Source organism: Rhea pennata, chromosome 6, assembly GCF_028389875.1.
Source record: "Rhea pennata isolate bPtePen1 chromosome 6, bPtePen1.pri, whole genome shotgun sequence".
Taxonomy (NCBI): domain Eukaryota; kingdom Metazoa; phylum Chordata; class Aves; order Rheiformes; family Rheidae; genus Rhea; species Rhea pennata.
Window position 1 is genome coordinate 35,239,763 of NC_084668.1, and position 15,894 is coordinate 35,255,656.

At 39.3% G+C, this 15,894-nt stretch overlaps 1 protein-coding gene across 2 annotated transcripts; it reads right to left on the reverse strand.

The window, feature by feature from the left end:
* Positions 1-3,519: 3,519 nt before the first annotated feature.
* Positions 3,520-15,689, reverse strand: FASTKD2 (FAST kinase domains 2). 2 transcript variants are annotated; one of them, XM_062578470.1, is made up of 12 exons: positions 15,638-15,689; positions 14,503-15,296; positions 14,174-14,277; positions 12,529-12,637; positions 10,874-10,997; positions 8,469-8,608; positions 8,014-8,186; positions 7,490-7,653; positions 6,204-6,425; positions 5,292-5,376; positions 4,141-4,255; positions 3,520-3,658 (listed from the first exon to the last, which is right to left on the reverse strand). In XM_062578470.1, exons 2-12 carry the CDS (start codon positions 15,187-15,189, stop codon positions 3,539-3,541), a joined length of 2,043 nt encoding a protein of 680 aa, XP_062434454.1. In that variant the 5' UTR covers positions 15,190-15,296; positions 15,638-15,689; the 3' UTR covers positions 3,520-3,538. The 2 variants fall into 2 exon arrangements, with proteins under 2 accessions (XP_062434454.1, XP_062434455.1); XM_062578471.1 differs by lacking the exon at positions 15,638-15,689 and adding an exon at positions 15,493-15,517.
* Between the last annotated feature and the right edge of the window lie 205 nt (positions 15,690-15,894).

Here is a 15,894-nt window from a genome sequence, read left to right on the forward strand (position 1 = left end):
CTTTCCTAGCCACTTTTGAACCTGTTGGCTGATCTGAGAGCAAGGTGGAAGTTTAAAGACACTTCCTCTTCCTGGGTGTTACTTGAGAATGAGAGGCTGGGTGGTTGAGATATATGTGATACTCCTGAGGAAAAGATTGCAGTTAAGGCTCAAACATGTTTTTAGACATAAGCAAATCGAAGCAGGAGAGAACTGCAGGTCATCAGGGCAAGCAAAGCTTGCTGCTTGTGGCAATGATTTGTTTTTCCAAGCCCTCAATGTTCCCATTCTGCATTACTTCGCAGATCTTGTTCCATTTTTGCTCAGATGGCACTAGTTTATTTTTTGTTCACACAAGAGCCTTCTTGACCTTTGCAGCACCCATCTTCTGCCTTCCTGTTTCTTGATCTCATTTTAGATCTGTTCATACATCCTGCAGTGTTTAACATCATCCTTGGGCCAATGAAGTTTGTTATATAATTACATTTGTAAAGCCATCTCACCATGTTTTCTTATTGATTGTGTGATACGTAACAATGACCTGAGCTCGCCACCCCTTTTGTGTGTGTGGATATCCTTCAGATGAGCACCCTATTCAAAGGGTGAATAGTATATGGATTATTCTCAAGGGAAAAAATACCAATTAAGCCAGTTCCATCACTGCATTTTATTGTTTTGTAACAAGAGAGCATTTGTGAATCAAAATACATCCAACTGTAGCACGTATAAAACCAGGAGTCATAAAAGTCAGGATGTGTTCCTTTGTGATTAGCAGGACAGATGGTTAAGTTTAATGATTTGTAGGAATGATCTGTATGGGTCTTTTTTTCAGAATTCCTTGTGGCCCAGGAATAAAAATATGTTGCCTTCATACAAAGATCTGGCCAAATATATAGTTGCTCTGTGAGCTGAGTCTTCTGTCTTTAGGTCATAGCTACATAATTACATCTAAGTCCTATATTTACTTTCTCTTCTTTAAGCTGCCTTCAGTTCATTGAAGATGCTCTCATCCCTCAGCAATTTAGTTTACTTAGTAAATGATCTATTTTCACTTTACATCCTGGCGAGAACTTTGGCCTTGCTTCAGATTGGATACACTCGTGAAATTCCTTGAGTGAGTCAAACACCACGGCAAATGTCTGGATGCCACCCGTTAACAAAATACAGCCACAGGCTGTGAGAGTCTTATCCAAACTCCAGATTCCCCCTTCCTTGTTCAGGAAAAGTTTCTAGCCACTGCGTTTACAAAGTGTTCCAGATGTGGACGGAGGGCAGAGACTTGACACGTGGTCCTGAGTTTGCAGGCAGACTGCAAACTGGTATAGAAAGGTGCTGCTTGCATTCTGTTAGCATCACTGGCAAGTAGACAAAAAATATCTGTTTAGGGTCTGTTTTGCTCAGAGATTGGGGAGTTTGCAGAAGTAAAGATTCAGCATACTTACAGCTCTGAAGTCTCACTGGCAGCAGCAACATACTCCTTGAAACTATTGATCAGTGTAGGTAAGACAAAGTAACACCATGAATTACTGATATAGCATAAAGCAAGATATTTTAATAAGCAAGATGGTAATTATTGCAGACTACTACATTTCCATAATGCTTGTACAAGTTTTCATCTACTAGTAATGTGTTTTAAAAAAAAAAAGAAAAAACTTACTCAGTATAGTGACTCCAAAAGTGTTACACAATTGTGGGACCATTAGTGGCTAATTCTGTCCAGGGTGCTGGCGCATAGGAGGACCATGTACTTCCCTACTTGGTGTTTTGTCCCTGAAGAGAGGCAGCTACATACCTGGTTCACACAACCTGACTAAAGTTGAGGCAGAGGAAGCTGCCCAGCCGACGCTGCAACTGAACTGAAGAAGTTTGGTCTGCAGGGCTTCAGCTTTAAAAACAGCACCCAAACCTATCTCCAGGACAGCTCTGTGCACCTCCCAACTCTCCAGCACAGATGAACTGAGTATTTCATATCTCCTCCAAGGTGGGCTGCAAACACAAGTCAGCCAGCCAGCTCAGAACATCAGAATTGTTCTGACCAGCCTGCTTTTCAGGTGAATTCGTATAGAAAATACTTTTAACAAGAAAATAGTCTGCAGTAGCAGACCCAGAAAGAGGATATAACAAACTCCACGTCAAGTCAGGCACCACTCTGGTCTGGTTGTTAAGTTTTACGATTGCATGAAATCTATTTTCTTGCACTTGCTGAATTTCAGATAGACTGAAGTGCTGAACACCTCTCTTTGTGCTTGTTGATGCCAAACCTGCTATGATAATGCTTTAGTAGCACAACTTCCCTCATAAATGTGCACTGTATTCAATTTGCATGTTCCACAAGGGGTCAGGCAGTGCCTTTTTTTAAAATGCATTGTTTCTTTCCACCTTAATCTTTTTATCTCATCATTGCAATACCTTATTCATGTGTCCATGCTACTTCAGAAAGACAAAGAACATAGTTCTTGTAGCTTGTCAAGTGAAGCAAGGGCACCACCAATGGGTAACACACAGTCACTGTAACGTGTTGCTTTTTTCCTTCATGCTGACTTTACTGTGGTTATTGTACAGCAAAACTGTGATTGAAGCTCTGATTATACCACAGAAACAAGCAGGCTCTTGTTTGCAAATGTGTGCAAGGCCAAGCATTCCAATGCTCTTACCAAGTACTCCAGTAGCTCCAGTACAACAAGTACATTATCAAGAACAGAAAAGATGGATATACCCATTCTCTCTTCTCCTTCAGCTCAAAGGCCCAACACTGGTTTGAACTTTCAGGCCTCAGACAATGTGATCAGTTCTGCCATGCCATTACTTCACCTGCCACTACATGACAGACTAGTGCAGGTGCATCGCAACACATAATGAACAAACTCAGGTACGGTAACCTCTAATATTCGATGTGGAGACAGTAATATCAGAAACAGAGACCAAGAGTCAGTTTATAAAGGTATGCTAGGCCTGTATTCTTGTAGCTACAAGTCTCAAAATTTATTACAGTAGGAATGGAACGAAAGATTCGAAGGAAAAAGGTTACAACTAAAGGAACCATTCTTGTCCCAAATTTCTGAAAACTGGGTAAGAGATTTCTTCAGGAACTTTTCACATAACTTTGGAATTTATAATTCATGTTAGGATATGCAAATTATTTTCTGCTTTTCTGTTTAGAGTTCTTCATAGAGACTAATGAAGGGGGTAACAAGTAGGGTGTGTGGGGAATCATTCTAGCGCACTTGCAGGCCAGGTTACAGCAGGACTTGAAAGAGTCACTTCCCTTTCCTAACCCAGTTCAAGAAAAGTTTCACTTGGGGTATGGCAGAAGGGAAGATACTATATTTCAATAGTGATCGATGCCAGCATGCTTTTCTGAGTTATTAAGCAAGTAATTACTTCCATCAATAAAAAAAAAACCCACTATGAGCAGACATTGTTGACTTTACCGACTTTCCTCAAGCTGTAATACTTCAAGGTATGCAATTGTGCATAAAACTGCTTGTATTTTCCATAAAAACGTATGTGAAGTAAACAAGAAAAAAAAAATCAGAAGACTCAAAATTGTTAGTTTATTTTAATTATTATTCTGCACATTCCCTTCAGAAAAAGGGAAAGCATTTCTTGAATAAATTTTTCCCTTCAGAAACTCAACTGCATCTTTGTTTGTCATTTCCTTAAACTTCTTGTTCATGACCTGGAAGAAAGGAAAAGGAGAGCGTGCATTAGTTCTGTTGTCTTCAGCAAACCTCCCTGTCCCATAAACCAAGCATTCAGCGATGGGAAGGCCATGGCAAACTGCTGTATTTTGAAAACAAGCTGATTCAAATCATTCATTCTGTACAGAAGAGGGAAATAAGCCAGTCACATAGATCTTAAGTACAAAGCAACTCAGTGACATGTGTTCTTGTTTTGCTGAACTATGTGGAGGTTTTTTTGTTTGTTTAATTTTACTGATAAGTTGTAGCTTGTCTTTTGGAGTTCCTCTGTTCTTTATGACAATACTCTATCGTGACACCACCACTACTACCTTGTAAGAGGAGATGATCTACAAGTAATCAATCACTCTGGAGTAAGCTCACCACTCCCTACCAGGCTCGTTCTTCTACTGCACAAGTACACTCATCACCACATCGATTAGCAGGACCTAAACAGAGAGAATAACAGAACTCTTCTTACCACAATCACATGATAGCCCAGTTTATTTAGATGCCGCTTCTTCACTGCCAGCTTCCCTTGGGGATGTGTCGTACCCACACAGAAAGCAGAGAGAGGAACAAAGAGAAAAGCCAACCTACAACCAAGAAGAGTAGAGAAAACTTCATTGTACAAATGCAGAATAAGCATTTTTAACATTCGATGGTTCAGAGGTGTTTTTTAATATGCAAAACATATCCGTCCTGTTAGTGGGCAAGAATACCAGCACTGCAAAAATTACTTCATTCTTTTCCTTCTCCAAATAATTTAGCACCTCTCTTCTTCTATGAGCTTCATGTAAGTATGGGCATCTACCCAAACAAGTCTTGTGGCAGAATTAAATCCTTACACCTCTAGTTCTCCCATAATAAGAAGGGAATAGAGTTTTCAAAATTGTACGTTATTTTGACAGCTTGCACATTTACTCTGATCTTTTGCTAACATTCAGAATCTGGTATTTCCTGACACAAAGACATAATGACACAAGTCACTGGCTCTCCGTTTTCCAGAAAGTAAACTACACAAAATACCTTGCTGCTTGTGTGATCCAACACACAAATACAAGCATTATCCAGTCCTAGTTAAGTTTTACTTGGATGATACATGTCCCACTTCAGTTACTGAGAGGCCATTTTTCTGAACAAGATTAATTTCATCACCAAAAATGTGGACATGATGAGGCTTTTCACTCAAATAGTATTTCAGCAGAATTCACTGCCACAACCTAGCACTGAGACGCAAATTTTGAGGACTTTAAGAGAATAACTGAATGTTGACTGGACACATGAAAAGGCTTGAATTTTAAAATTATTTTAAAATTATAACAATATTTTGGAAGAGCTCTTAATTACACTTCAAAATCAGTATCTATTACAAGAGGTTGAGATTATCCCTACTGGGAAGTTTCCTGTCTCCCTGTCTGAAGCAGAAGTTCTAGACCCTGTTAGAAGAAGGTAGTGAACTAGATGAGTTGTCACTCTGAACTAGCATGGGAAATTTTGTATGCTTCTGTGAGCACAAATAACAAGTCCGTTGTCTACTGTGTTTCTGCAAATCAATGAACCAGAGAAACTAGATCAAATACCTACAAATAAAACTAGCCTGTTAGAGAAAATATGCAATCAAAAAGACACCTTTCAACACTTGAGTCAGCATGATCATCTGTTGCAGTTACTGGGAGCACTTTCTTTCTCTCTGAATCCACTCTGATTTCAAAATCTGCAAAAAAAACCAATAAAATATTAATTAATGTAAGAGGTTACAATTAATATGCTATCCAGCTAATTTGAAAAAGTCAATAGACTTTGTCACTGCTGTGTTTCTAGTTCTTATTTTCTAAAAATGTACCTTCTCCTTTGCAAGCTTTTCCTTCCCTGCAACCAACATAAACAGCTAGCTTGTGCATCTCAAGAAAAACTATTTTTTAAAAACTGTAAATATAAAAAGCTTATAAGAACAAAATCATAGTTTAAAGAAACAAGTCTTGACCAAGAAAATTATTGTAAGTATCCTAAAAAATATTGGTAAGCTGAGCGGCTGGCAAAAGAATATATAAAAAAAGGTAAGTATTATGAAATTATCACCTATCAAAGAAGATTATATCCCATTTTATAAATTAAAGTAGAATTCACACCTTACCCAGAGTTTTAGAGGAAAAACAATTCAGAGACAAAAAGAAGTGATCATTGGTTTTTGCTTTTGATGTGATTTAGTACTAAGAGGGCAATTCCCTAAAATGGTTGGCCATGCTGGATTTATGTACAATTACAATCTGTGCTCTAATGCTTTCCACTAAAGTCCAAAGCAGTTCTGTAAAGAAGAGCATCATAATGTTTTAGCAAATTACTTAAGTACTTTAACAGAAGTATCCTAGAAAATAGATTCACCTATCAAGCACTTCATTTGCCGCAGATAATGGCTGCAGAGTTTTACATTTTTAATCACCTGTACCCTATGCACATTTGTTGCCATCTTATTATTTTAGGAATTACAGATCTACGACAGTAAGTAGTAAGTAGGAGTACGACAGTAATTTGGCTTCATACCAATATGGTATTTATGTGGCAGGTGAACATTTTGCCGAAACATGTTCTCATCTCCCAGAAGTTCTAGAAGGGCCTCCCGAGCCTTTCTGAGATTAAGAGATACTAATGAGGAGAAGTTTTCAGCTAGCACAAATGCGGGCTTTGTGAAGGAAGGGCTATCAAGTTCCACACACGCTTTCACACACTGAAGCATCCTTTCCTTTTGTTCTTTGTAAAGATCATCTGAAAAAGGATACAAAAATAAATTAAATCCAATACATTTTCTCACAGAATTCTTCATTTTATTATCATTGCAGTGTGTTCTTGCAGACAAATTTAATTTCAATATAAGAATCAAAACACATTTTTTAAACAGAGCAACTTCGTATTTTAAAATATATCCTATTGAGTCACTAATTAGAATTTTGAAGTCTATAGCTGGAATCTGTCCATTTATCCAGTCTTTCTCCTCTACTCTATACAGCTCTGTACATGCTATCAGTTACTACAGGAGACTTCAGGAGAACATTGAATGAGAAAGCAAGTCTAATGCTCTTTATAAAATCCAGACAAATAAAGGCTATTTTAAAAACAAAAAAGATATATCCCAGTTTGGCCAGAATTTTGAAACCGTACTTTAAGAGTACTAAACTGCCCAAACTCTAAACCAGTACCTGAAAGCTTCAGTCAGAGCAGGCTCAGCAGTAAGACACATGGTCCTACTCTACACTGAATTCCTCCTCTGCTCAACTATGCTGCTGGCTGTAGGGAATTATAATGCAGAATCCAAATTCCTCCACAAACTATTCTGTGTTCCTCATTATAACTCAAAGCTGTCAAAGAAACTTCTACCCATGACTTAAAAGTTTTAAAGTTTGTTTACAAAGGTAAGATATCCTATGTTTGTTTTTTTTTTTTGTTTGTTTTTTTTTTTTAAAAAAAGGCCTGAACATGTCAGAACATTTTTAAAAATGCCTGCACATTGAAGCCGAAACCCCTGGCTCTTACCCATTTCAACCATTACTACAAATCTCACGTTTACTCATCTCCATGTGCAAACCTTCTATTTAAAATGTGGCCACGGCAACAAGCTTGATGACCAGCACAGAATTAGAGAATATACTGTGTCACTTAGATCGCCATGATAAAGTTAGCTTTTTTTTTTTTTTTTTTTTTTTTAATATAAATCATTTTTGCCTTCTTTAATTTGTAAACTTTAACACAGTAACAAATTTTTAATGGAGATAGACTATCCCTTTTTTTTTTTTTTTTTTTAAAAAAAAAGAACATGACATAGTAGACCTGACCTGATTGTAGAAGTTCATCAAGGTTGTCCTTTTGCAGCAGCTGATCAAGTGCAAGATGAGGAAGATATCCTAAAATGCAAAGTGAATACACTGCTTTCAGCAGTTCCGTGTTGGAAATATGGGAGAGGTACTTATTCAAGCAGCTATGAAGAGTCTCAAAAAACCTTTTCCAAAAGAAGAAGAAAAATATCAAATACACAAGTAAGAACTATAGAAAATATGCATTTCAAACCAAAATACAAGCTAGAAATCCTTCTAGTCTTGATTAATCATATGCTGAGTAATCCAACATTAACAGACTTAATAGTCTGGTCAGTCTAGAACCAAGGTCTACATTTGCAATTATAATGAAAAAAATTCCTATGTAGAAAAGATCACTAACAGACACAGCAAGTTTGCTTTACAGATTAATAAAGTATGATGTGACTTCTTTCAAAAGTGAAATCAAATATCAGTTGCCATTCCAAATATGACCCTATAAAGGTTATTTAACAGATCACCAGGCTTTCTAAACTAAAACCTACAGATGCTTCTGGCCTCTGGGAACATAGTTGAGTCGTGAATAAACTCGGAGAATAACCAAAAGATATTTCAAGTTCAGAAATTCAGGGTCTTCTATCACCTTCTCAGCAAAAATATCCATCAGTTCACTAGGCTGAAAACCAAGCATCTCGAAGGCAGAGAGAAAAAGGATAATCTAAAACAAAAGAAACATAAGAAATAAGTCAATAAAATGGATCATACTGGGCATTTTTAATGGAAACAAACCTCAAAATGTAACATCCCCTTTATTTCCTATTTCTATAAATCAATAATAGAAGAGCATTTTAAAACATAGCTCTACCAACTTCATCAGAGTGCTGTTCCTAAAAATCTGCTCACCAAAGATCAAAGATAGTGTTAAGAAAAACAAAATGGAAACCACCAGGAATTCCCTGTTCTACTGGTATGAGTATAAATCATTTGTTCTTCACCTCACCTGTCTTTTGTCCCAAAGGCAGACAGTGGAAGTCACATAGTTTGCTACTGCTGAAAACAGTTTTACATTACAGTACTGGAGATTGTGACAAGCTTCCAGAATAAGAATTAACTGTCGAAATGGAGCATCATGGATATTCTCTGTAACAAAGGAGCAAGAAAGGATAGATGATACAAAGCAATGGGATCTGTATGTTGGAGACACAGTGGAGATACTGAGACACAGGGAAGGAAGAGAAAAAAAAAAAACAGGTAAGGAACAGTAGGACACGACTAGCTAAACTGAGCTACAACGAAGCCAAACAGGAGGAAGGAAAGCTTTAACCTTGTTAGAATAAAGGAGCTGAGAGGTAAAGAAACCAAACTGAGCCAGGACCAGGGCTAAGGGGACAAATCAACACAAGAAGCAAGCAGAAAAGTGTGTTACCTAGAACATCTCCTGTTCCAGGATTCCTGATTCTCACCACTCCCCTACTCTCAGCACGGAAACCCCCAGGCTGGCCCCAGTAGCAGTGATGGAGCCTGAGGTGCCCATCAGGGCATTTTTGCCACATCAGCTGAGGGAGTAACCAAGAAGTGGATCTAAAGTGGCTGATTAATCAGATGTTGGCACATCAGGAAATTTACATTTTTCAGGTTTTATTTACAAAACTGCAAGAAACCATGAGTGTATATGCACAAAAACACAAAAGCTGTTCAGCACAGAAACATTAGTGTATGCCAGACTGGAAAATGTGGAACTTTAACTTAACCTCCTGGCACACGAGCATTATGGCACAGTCTGACTACAAGATCACAATAGATTTCTGCACAGGAGCGCTGCTTCATCCAGCACAGAAGATGGACCTACTCCTGAGAAGAAAAAGATTGAGCTCCTAAGCACAATGCTCTCTCTTGAACATCCTGCTTTGTTTGCTGCCATGAGTGGCATACATGTCATAAGATACTGTGACTGCAAGAAGAGACAAGAGTAACATTAAAATAGTAGGAACAGCACCCATCAAAACAGGATCGTATCTTTTCCTCTGTCAGAGGACTCAAAGGGATACAAGAAAATAACTTAATTTAACTCCTGAGTTGTGCTCACTAGTTTTACAGGCTCAGCATGAAACACTATTACCTGATTTGTTGAAGTGCTGAGTGCTGAAGCTGCAACTGAAGCAAATGGGAGGTGTACATCAAATAAAGATATTTTTAATGCTAGATACCATTAAAAAAACAGGTCAAAGGAATCTGAAATTAACAGACACTTGAACCTGAATCTCTCTCTTCTGCATAACTAGTATATGAGTATCACCACTGTTTTTGCTACTGCAAAAACAAATTCAGTACTTATAGTCATTTATTAGAATTAAGGTAAGGCTTCCAAATATGGGAGAGGGGGCTAACCAAAGCACTTTTTCGAGGGCCTAAACAACAGCACAGGATCTGAAAAATTTGCTGGAGAACTCCTTTGCCCCATAAGCCCCAAATCATGTCCCTCTCTTCTTTCCTTATTCTATCTCCAGTCTCTGATAAGAGGCCATTTCTGTCCAAAAATGTATCATTCTGCCCTCAGAGCACAGTTTGCACTATGTGCAGTACAAAAATCCTGAGAACACACATTACAAAATGCAGAGAAAAAGTACTGAGTAGCTGCTCACTCAATGCATGCTATCTAATCTGTGTGCTGACTGAAGCACAAATCTATGTAAGAAGCCAGTATATGTAATTAAACCCTATGTTCTAACACATATGAACAACCAGGACAAATTAGGATTGTACAAGCAGTCCAAGCATTCTTGTTCCTAATTGTTAAGAACATTGTTTTACTATCTTACTGATTTTTACACAAACATACAAATGTATTAGAAGTGTGAATCAATACATACTGACCGAATATCCTTTGGAGATGTATTATAAATGTATGGAGAGAGGTGAAAGCATTAGCCTTCATTTATGTTTTTTTCTGGACTGCAGTGTGGAATCAATTATTAAGCAGCATTCAATAATGAAATTCAGTCAGAGAAACATTATGTTCCCTTTTTTATCACCTAAGCTCACTAGGCCATCAACCTACAAGATGTCCATTTCCAATTCATATTTGTTTTAACAGCTTATCCAAAATCTACTTTCTCCTGCTTGCATTGAGTTCTTTTTCTTAAAATCTGCATACAGAGAAAATGTGAAGAGAAATATATTAATGAAGGAGATGTTAGGAAGGACACACAAGAACTATTTGCTTTCATTATACATCAGAAATTTTCTGTGTTCCCTCTTGTAAAAATGGCTCCACATTACCCAAATATTCTGTAAAACAAAGATGTTTCCTGAGTTTTAAAGGAAATCAAAAAAGTGAGATGGGACAATAATTAGGAGTATTTTGGTATAAGGAGGGGGAAATATAATAAACCTATTTTTTCTTACCCAGAATCTTTTCACTGCAGGCATTCAGGATTGGAATGGAACAGTAATTCATTGCAACAAGAGCCAAAAACACACGCTGAGCATTCAGGAAAGTCAGATGGTCTACCTCTTTCAAAACAGCCATCTAAAGTGAATTAGAGTTTATTAAATCCTTTATTCTTCAGTTGTATTATCACTGCTTTATGGTAAAGGAATTTACACCAGAACTTCCCCAAATTCCTTAGCCTGTTGGTCTTCATATGAAAGAAAAAGCAGTAACAAGTAGCAGAAGCATCAAGTAATTTCTTTCAGTTACTTAATACACAATTAGAGCTGATAGTTTTCTAGAGCTGCAATTGCCTTTATATAAACTTTTTAAAAAGAAAGTCTTTCTAAAGCTAATTTCCAAATACTGTGAACCTGTGTCTTCTATCAACTATTAAAAAGGTAGCAGAAATGCAGTTGGCATAGCAGACATTTAATACTACTGCAAATACTGTTTTGGTGTGTGTAAAAGCTGTAAGCCTTCAGAGTGATCCAATAGCACATTCAATGGCATATCTTTAATACACAGACCAGTTACAAATGGGGACTGAGTGTGGGAGGTCAGCTCTGATGCTGCACAATAGACTTCATCTATAGAAGCAGCAGTTGGATAGATATAAATGACAGCAAAAATGAGTATGAAATTTAGCTTTACTGTTTTTTTAAATAAAATATTCTTATAGCATGCACACTAAAGGACAAATACAAAATGTCTGCAATAGAAAATGCACTGGACAATATAAAAAAATAGTAATCTCACAAGGTATTAAAAAAAACGCCCTTCAGTTAGCAAGTTTAAAGATTGCTTTCCATACTGCACTACATGTTATGCCAGATTCTCACCATCTTGTTCTAAAAAAGTGGTACTTTGTCCAAGGTTTTTTGATTTACTTAAAACTAAGACATTAGTTGAGCAAGCTGCACTGTCTGTTCTTACATGAGAAGCCTAGTTTCCTATCAGTGCTACGTTATTTCACTTCCTCATGAATGCTATTAACCCTGACTTTAGAGGCCTTCAGCTATGTGATGAAAACACTGGCAGGCATAGTTTGAAAGAAGCTTGCAAAAACTGTCTTTAATCAGAAGACAAAACCTGATACAGCCTGCCATATACCACAGCCTGCTCCCAGCCACTGTGTTTCCTGGGGGACCTCTTAGATAAAGATAAGGATAAGGCCACGAGCTAGGGGAGTTCTTTTGGCTTCTCACTCCCAGCTCTCTCTAGCCTCATAGCGTCATGGAACACGGCCCCATCGCCAAAGAGTTTTGTGTTCTTCCAGCCACAGGCTGGGCAAGGGGATCACGGAACACAGCCTGAAAGTGCTTCCATAAAACATAATGCGGCCAACTCAAACAGGAAGCGTTCCTATTTTGTTGTTTCAATTCCTTTTGTACACAACTCAGTTGCTTTCAGCCCCTTCTCGGTTTAACATTCCCAGCCTCTAAATATAAGTGTCTCTTGCAGGTATAGCTGGAATATGATTCATACAGCAAATCCAGTTAACTTTTATAATATATTTTCTCTTTGTCTGGAAAGAACCATGTGCAATTTATAAATAATGCAAGAGCACTGGTTTTATGGAAGTAATAATGATGAAACAAAATTTACCAACAAAAATTATGAAGTTTACCTCTAATTTCTTTTTCAGAAAGACTGGAGCATCTTTTCCCATGCATCTCATCAAGTTTTGCAGTATAAAGATGTCTCTGATATCTGGGATTCTCTGCTCTACTAGTAATCTGTTAAAGAAAAACACAAAGCCTTCAGCTAGAGAGAACACTCGTTTAATAGAGGTTCTCTTATTTCAGCACACAGGTATATACTCCCATTCTCCCTAATACACCCCAAAATAAAGCTGTATTTTATCTTGCTCCTCTTCAACCCCCGCTTTTTTGCAAAGCTTGTTCATGATGTAGCCACAGCACAGACATTTACCCAGAAGGAAATAATTACATTGATATAAATATATGCCTTCTTAATGCCATCCTGATACATGAGTGTTTTCCCCTCTTATATTTTGAATAGGAGAGGGGCCTGTCCAGACTGCACGATGTGAATGCGCAGACATTAAATGCTGCAAGCCTCATGGAATTAACACATTTCTGCATTACAAAATTGCAAAATTCTATCACCAAATCACCTACATGGAGACAAATTCTGAAATAGCCAGAAAACTCAGCGATGAACCTTGATAACAATCTGGAGTAGATGAGAAAAAAACCCAACAAGTGGTGCTGTGGGCTGCAGGAGCAGAAGGTGGTATCAGAACACAGAAGGGCACCATAAACCAGATGAAGGAGTCCTGCTTTCCCAGCAGCTCCTTTTCTGGCTCAGCGGTAAAGACTGTAATTGTTATCCCTGAATCACCCTTAAAAATACCTCCACAGCAACAAAAATATGAAGTGTTACTTTTGTCACTTTCTAAGGCAGTGAACTGCTCTGAAATTCATCACTGCAAAGCTGCTTCCTGGAGCTCTGGACATCAATATAGAGAAAGAGCTGTAAGTGGATCACCTGCTTTGCCCCAGCCTACAAGAACTCTGTACCTGAGCTTCTAGGAGAATCTGCTTTTTGTGGCTAACATGGCCACCTTCTCAAAGCTGGGCCTGGTACAGGACCAAAAGTACAAAGCCACTGCACATTTTGTGAGAGCTTCAGTAAAAACAGTCTCATGGGGAAAGCAGATTGGCTACCCACATAAGGCATCTGCCTAAAAAAAGGAAAAAAAAAGGGGGGGGGGGAAAAAAAAAAAAAGAGAATCGTTACAGCCAAAGAAGTTATTCTGCCAAAGCAGTAGATAGAAGGCTTTGCCGGGTGCAGATATAGCTAAATTTTTTTTTCCTCTTAATTACTCAATGCAACAGAAATAATCGCTGGCTGTTAAACAGCATTCTTCATCAGGAGAACTCAAAACGCTTCACAAAGTAAGTTAGCCGTATTACTTCCTTTTTACACATGGGAAAAACAGAGGCATGAATAGGTGAAGTGTCTTGACGACTATCACAAAAAATACGCAATGGTGGAGTTGCAGCCAGAATATGTATCTCCTGCAGGGCAGTCTTAGCATCTTATGCCATCAAAAGCCTTTCTGCTTGAGACTGCAAAGACAATGCCAAAAATCACTGTCTTGTAGTGTTGTTATCTGTGGTAATCACCTGGGTCCTAAATCTGCAATGTCTTTAATGCATAGACTCTCCTTCCACAATTTCTAGTGGACATAAAAAATGAAACAACATTTAAATATAAAGAACAAGTGAAGGATGTATTTTTCTCACCGTAATCCAGCTTGAAGAGCGCTCACATTGTTGTCCTTATCCAGCCCTGCTAAACTACTTGCCAAAACTGAGATACATCGATTATCAAGTCGATTGATCTTCTCCTATTAGAGAGTTTTCACAATGTTAGATTACTTCAAGCCAGTAAAATCTTCAAAAAAGTAAAACTGATCCCTTTTAATCTCTATCTGCAACACTATCTTTCCTCCCAAACATCAATTTATCAGCTTTAATTCTTTTTTGACCTACAAGGCCTCACACCCGTCAAATTTAATTGATTTGAAAAGGGTAAGTCTTTAAGTCTGTAAAGTAAGTAAGCCCTTACTTACTTGACATACTCTCAGCAAGGTCTGGACTAGGAGAGTGTTCTGAGGAACACCTAGGCTCACCACAGCATGCAGGCTAAACACCAGGTCCCCCCGCGTCATCCGTCTGGAGTCCCGCAGCAGCTGCTGGCAAAGCTGAACAAAGGCTGGGTGCTCGAAGATCAGCCGCTTTTCGTAACGCTGCTGGTCTTCAGACAGCTTTTTGAAGAGTCGCCATACTGTAGTTAAGCAGTTTGTGAAATGCTTGGTGGAAACGGCAGACTCTGAAGCCAAGTCCAGTACATCACATGGACAGGTGCATTTCTGAAGGCTCTTAAAGAACTGTTCAGTGTGACCTGCTTCTTGCCTCGCTTCCAGGTTCCCAGAATCATCCTCCAACTTTTGAAGTTTCAATGAGCTCTGGGGAGCCTGCTCACTCACCAAAGCTTCTGTGCTCTTCTCTATTTGTATTTTAGCACCTGTGGTAAGAACATCTGTCTTTTGAGATAGAAGTCTAAGAGATGATTCATGTAAACAACGAAAAACATTCAAAAAAATTTTTCTGAAGTTCGCATTTTCCACAGGACCCTTGTATCTGCCAATTCCTAAAGCATGTGCTCTCACTGTAGTTGAAGAGGTGAATGTCAGCACAGAATTGCACCTATGCATGAATCTCACTGTCTTTAATAAATGACTTCCTTTGTTATTCATTTTTGCTAATATCTCATTAATAGGTTTCAAACACCAGCTCGGAACAACACGTGCGATGAAATTATACAGTGGAAACAGGCCTGGAGAAACAGCATAAGCTCATTTATCTGTAAAGCCAAATTGAGAAGTAGAGATTAGTTAACAGACTTCCTACGCCTCAAGAAAAATACCAGATCTACACATATCTTTTGCAAAAGAAAAAAAAAGAGAGAAAGAAGAAGAAAGAGATGTGGAAAACACACGATTGTGTCTACTCCCGCTGGAATATGGCCCTCTCAGAGCGACGCGCTGGAGCGAACTTACAGGGGATACAGCCCTCTCAGTGGCTGCGCACCGGCTCCTGACGGCCAGAGCCGCCGCCGCCGCCGCCGCCGCCGCCGTCGCCCCCCGGCCCGGCCCGGCCCGGCCCGGCCCGGCCCGGCCGCCGCTCCCCACCCCCGGCCGTTACCTCGCACGCGGCTGCGCCGCACCTCCGCCATGACACCCTCGCGCTCTGGCCGCGCACTCTCAGCAGGCCTCGCGAGAGGGACGGCGCGCGCCGAGGGACACACCACCTCTGCGCGCGGCGCGTTGCCTGGCAACCCCGCGACCGTTGTTCGTGAGGGGGGGGAGTTGTGCCGCGCGCCGCCTTGCCGCGACCGTTGGGGGGTGCCGCGCGCCGCGACCGTTGGGGGTGCCGCGCGCCGCCTTGCTGCGCCGCGACCG

Coding starts and splice junctions, on each gene's coding strand:
- FASTKD2 (XM_062578470.1), bottom strand. CDS start 15,189: ATGAATAACAAAGGAAGTCATTTATTAAAGACAGTGAGATTCATGCAT. Junction 10,998..12,528: donor TTCTGAAAAAGAAATTAGAG/GTAAACTTCATA, acceptor AATTCACTTTAG/ATGGCTGTTTTGAAAGAGGT. Junction 3,659..4,140: donor TGGGCTATCATGTGATTGTG/GTAAGAAGAGTT, acceptor CCTTTCTTCCAG/GTCATGAACAAGAAGTTTAA.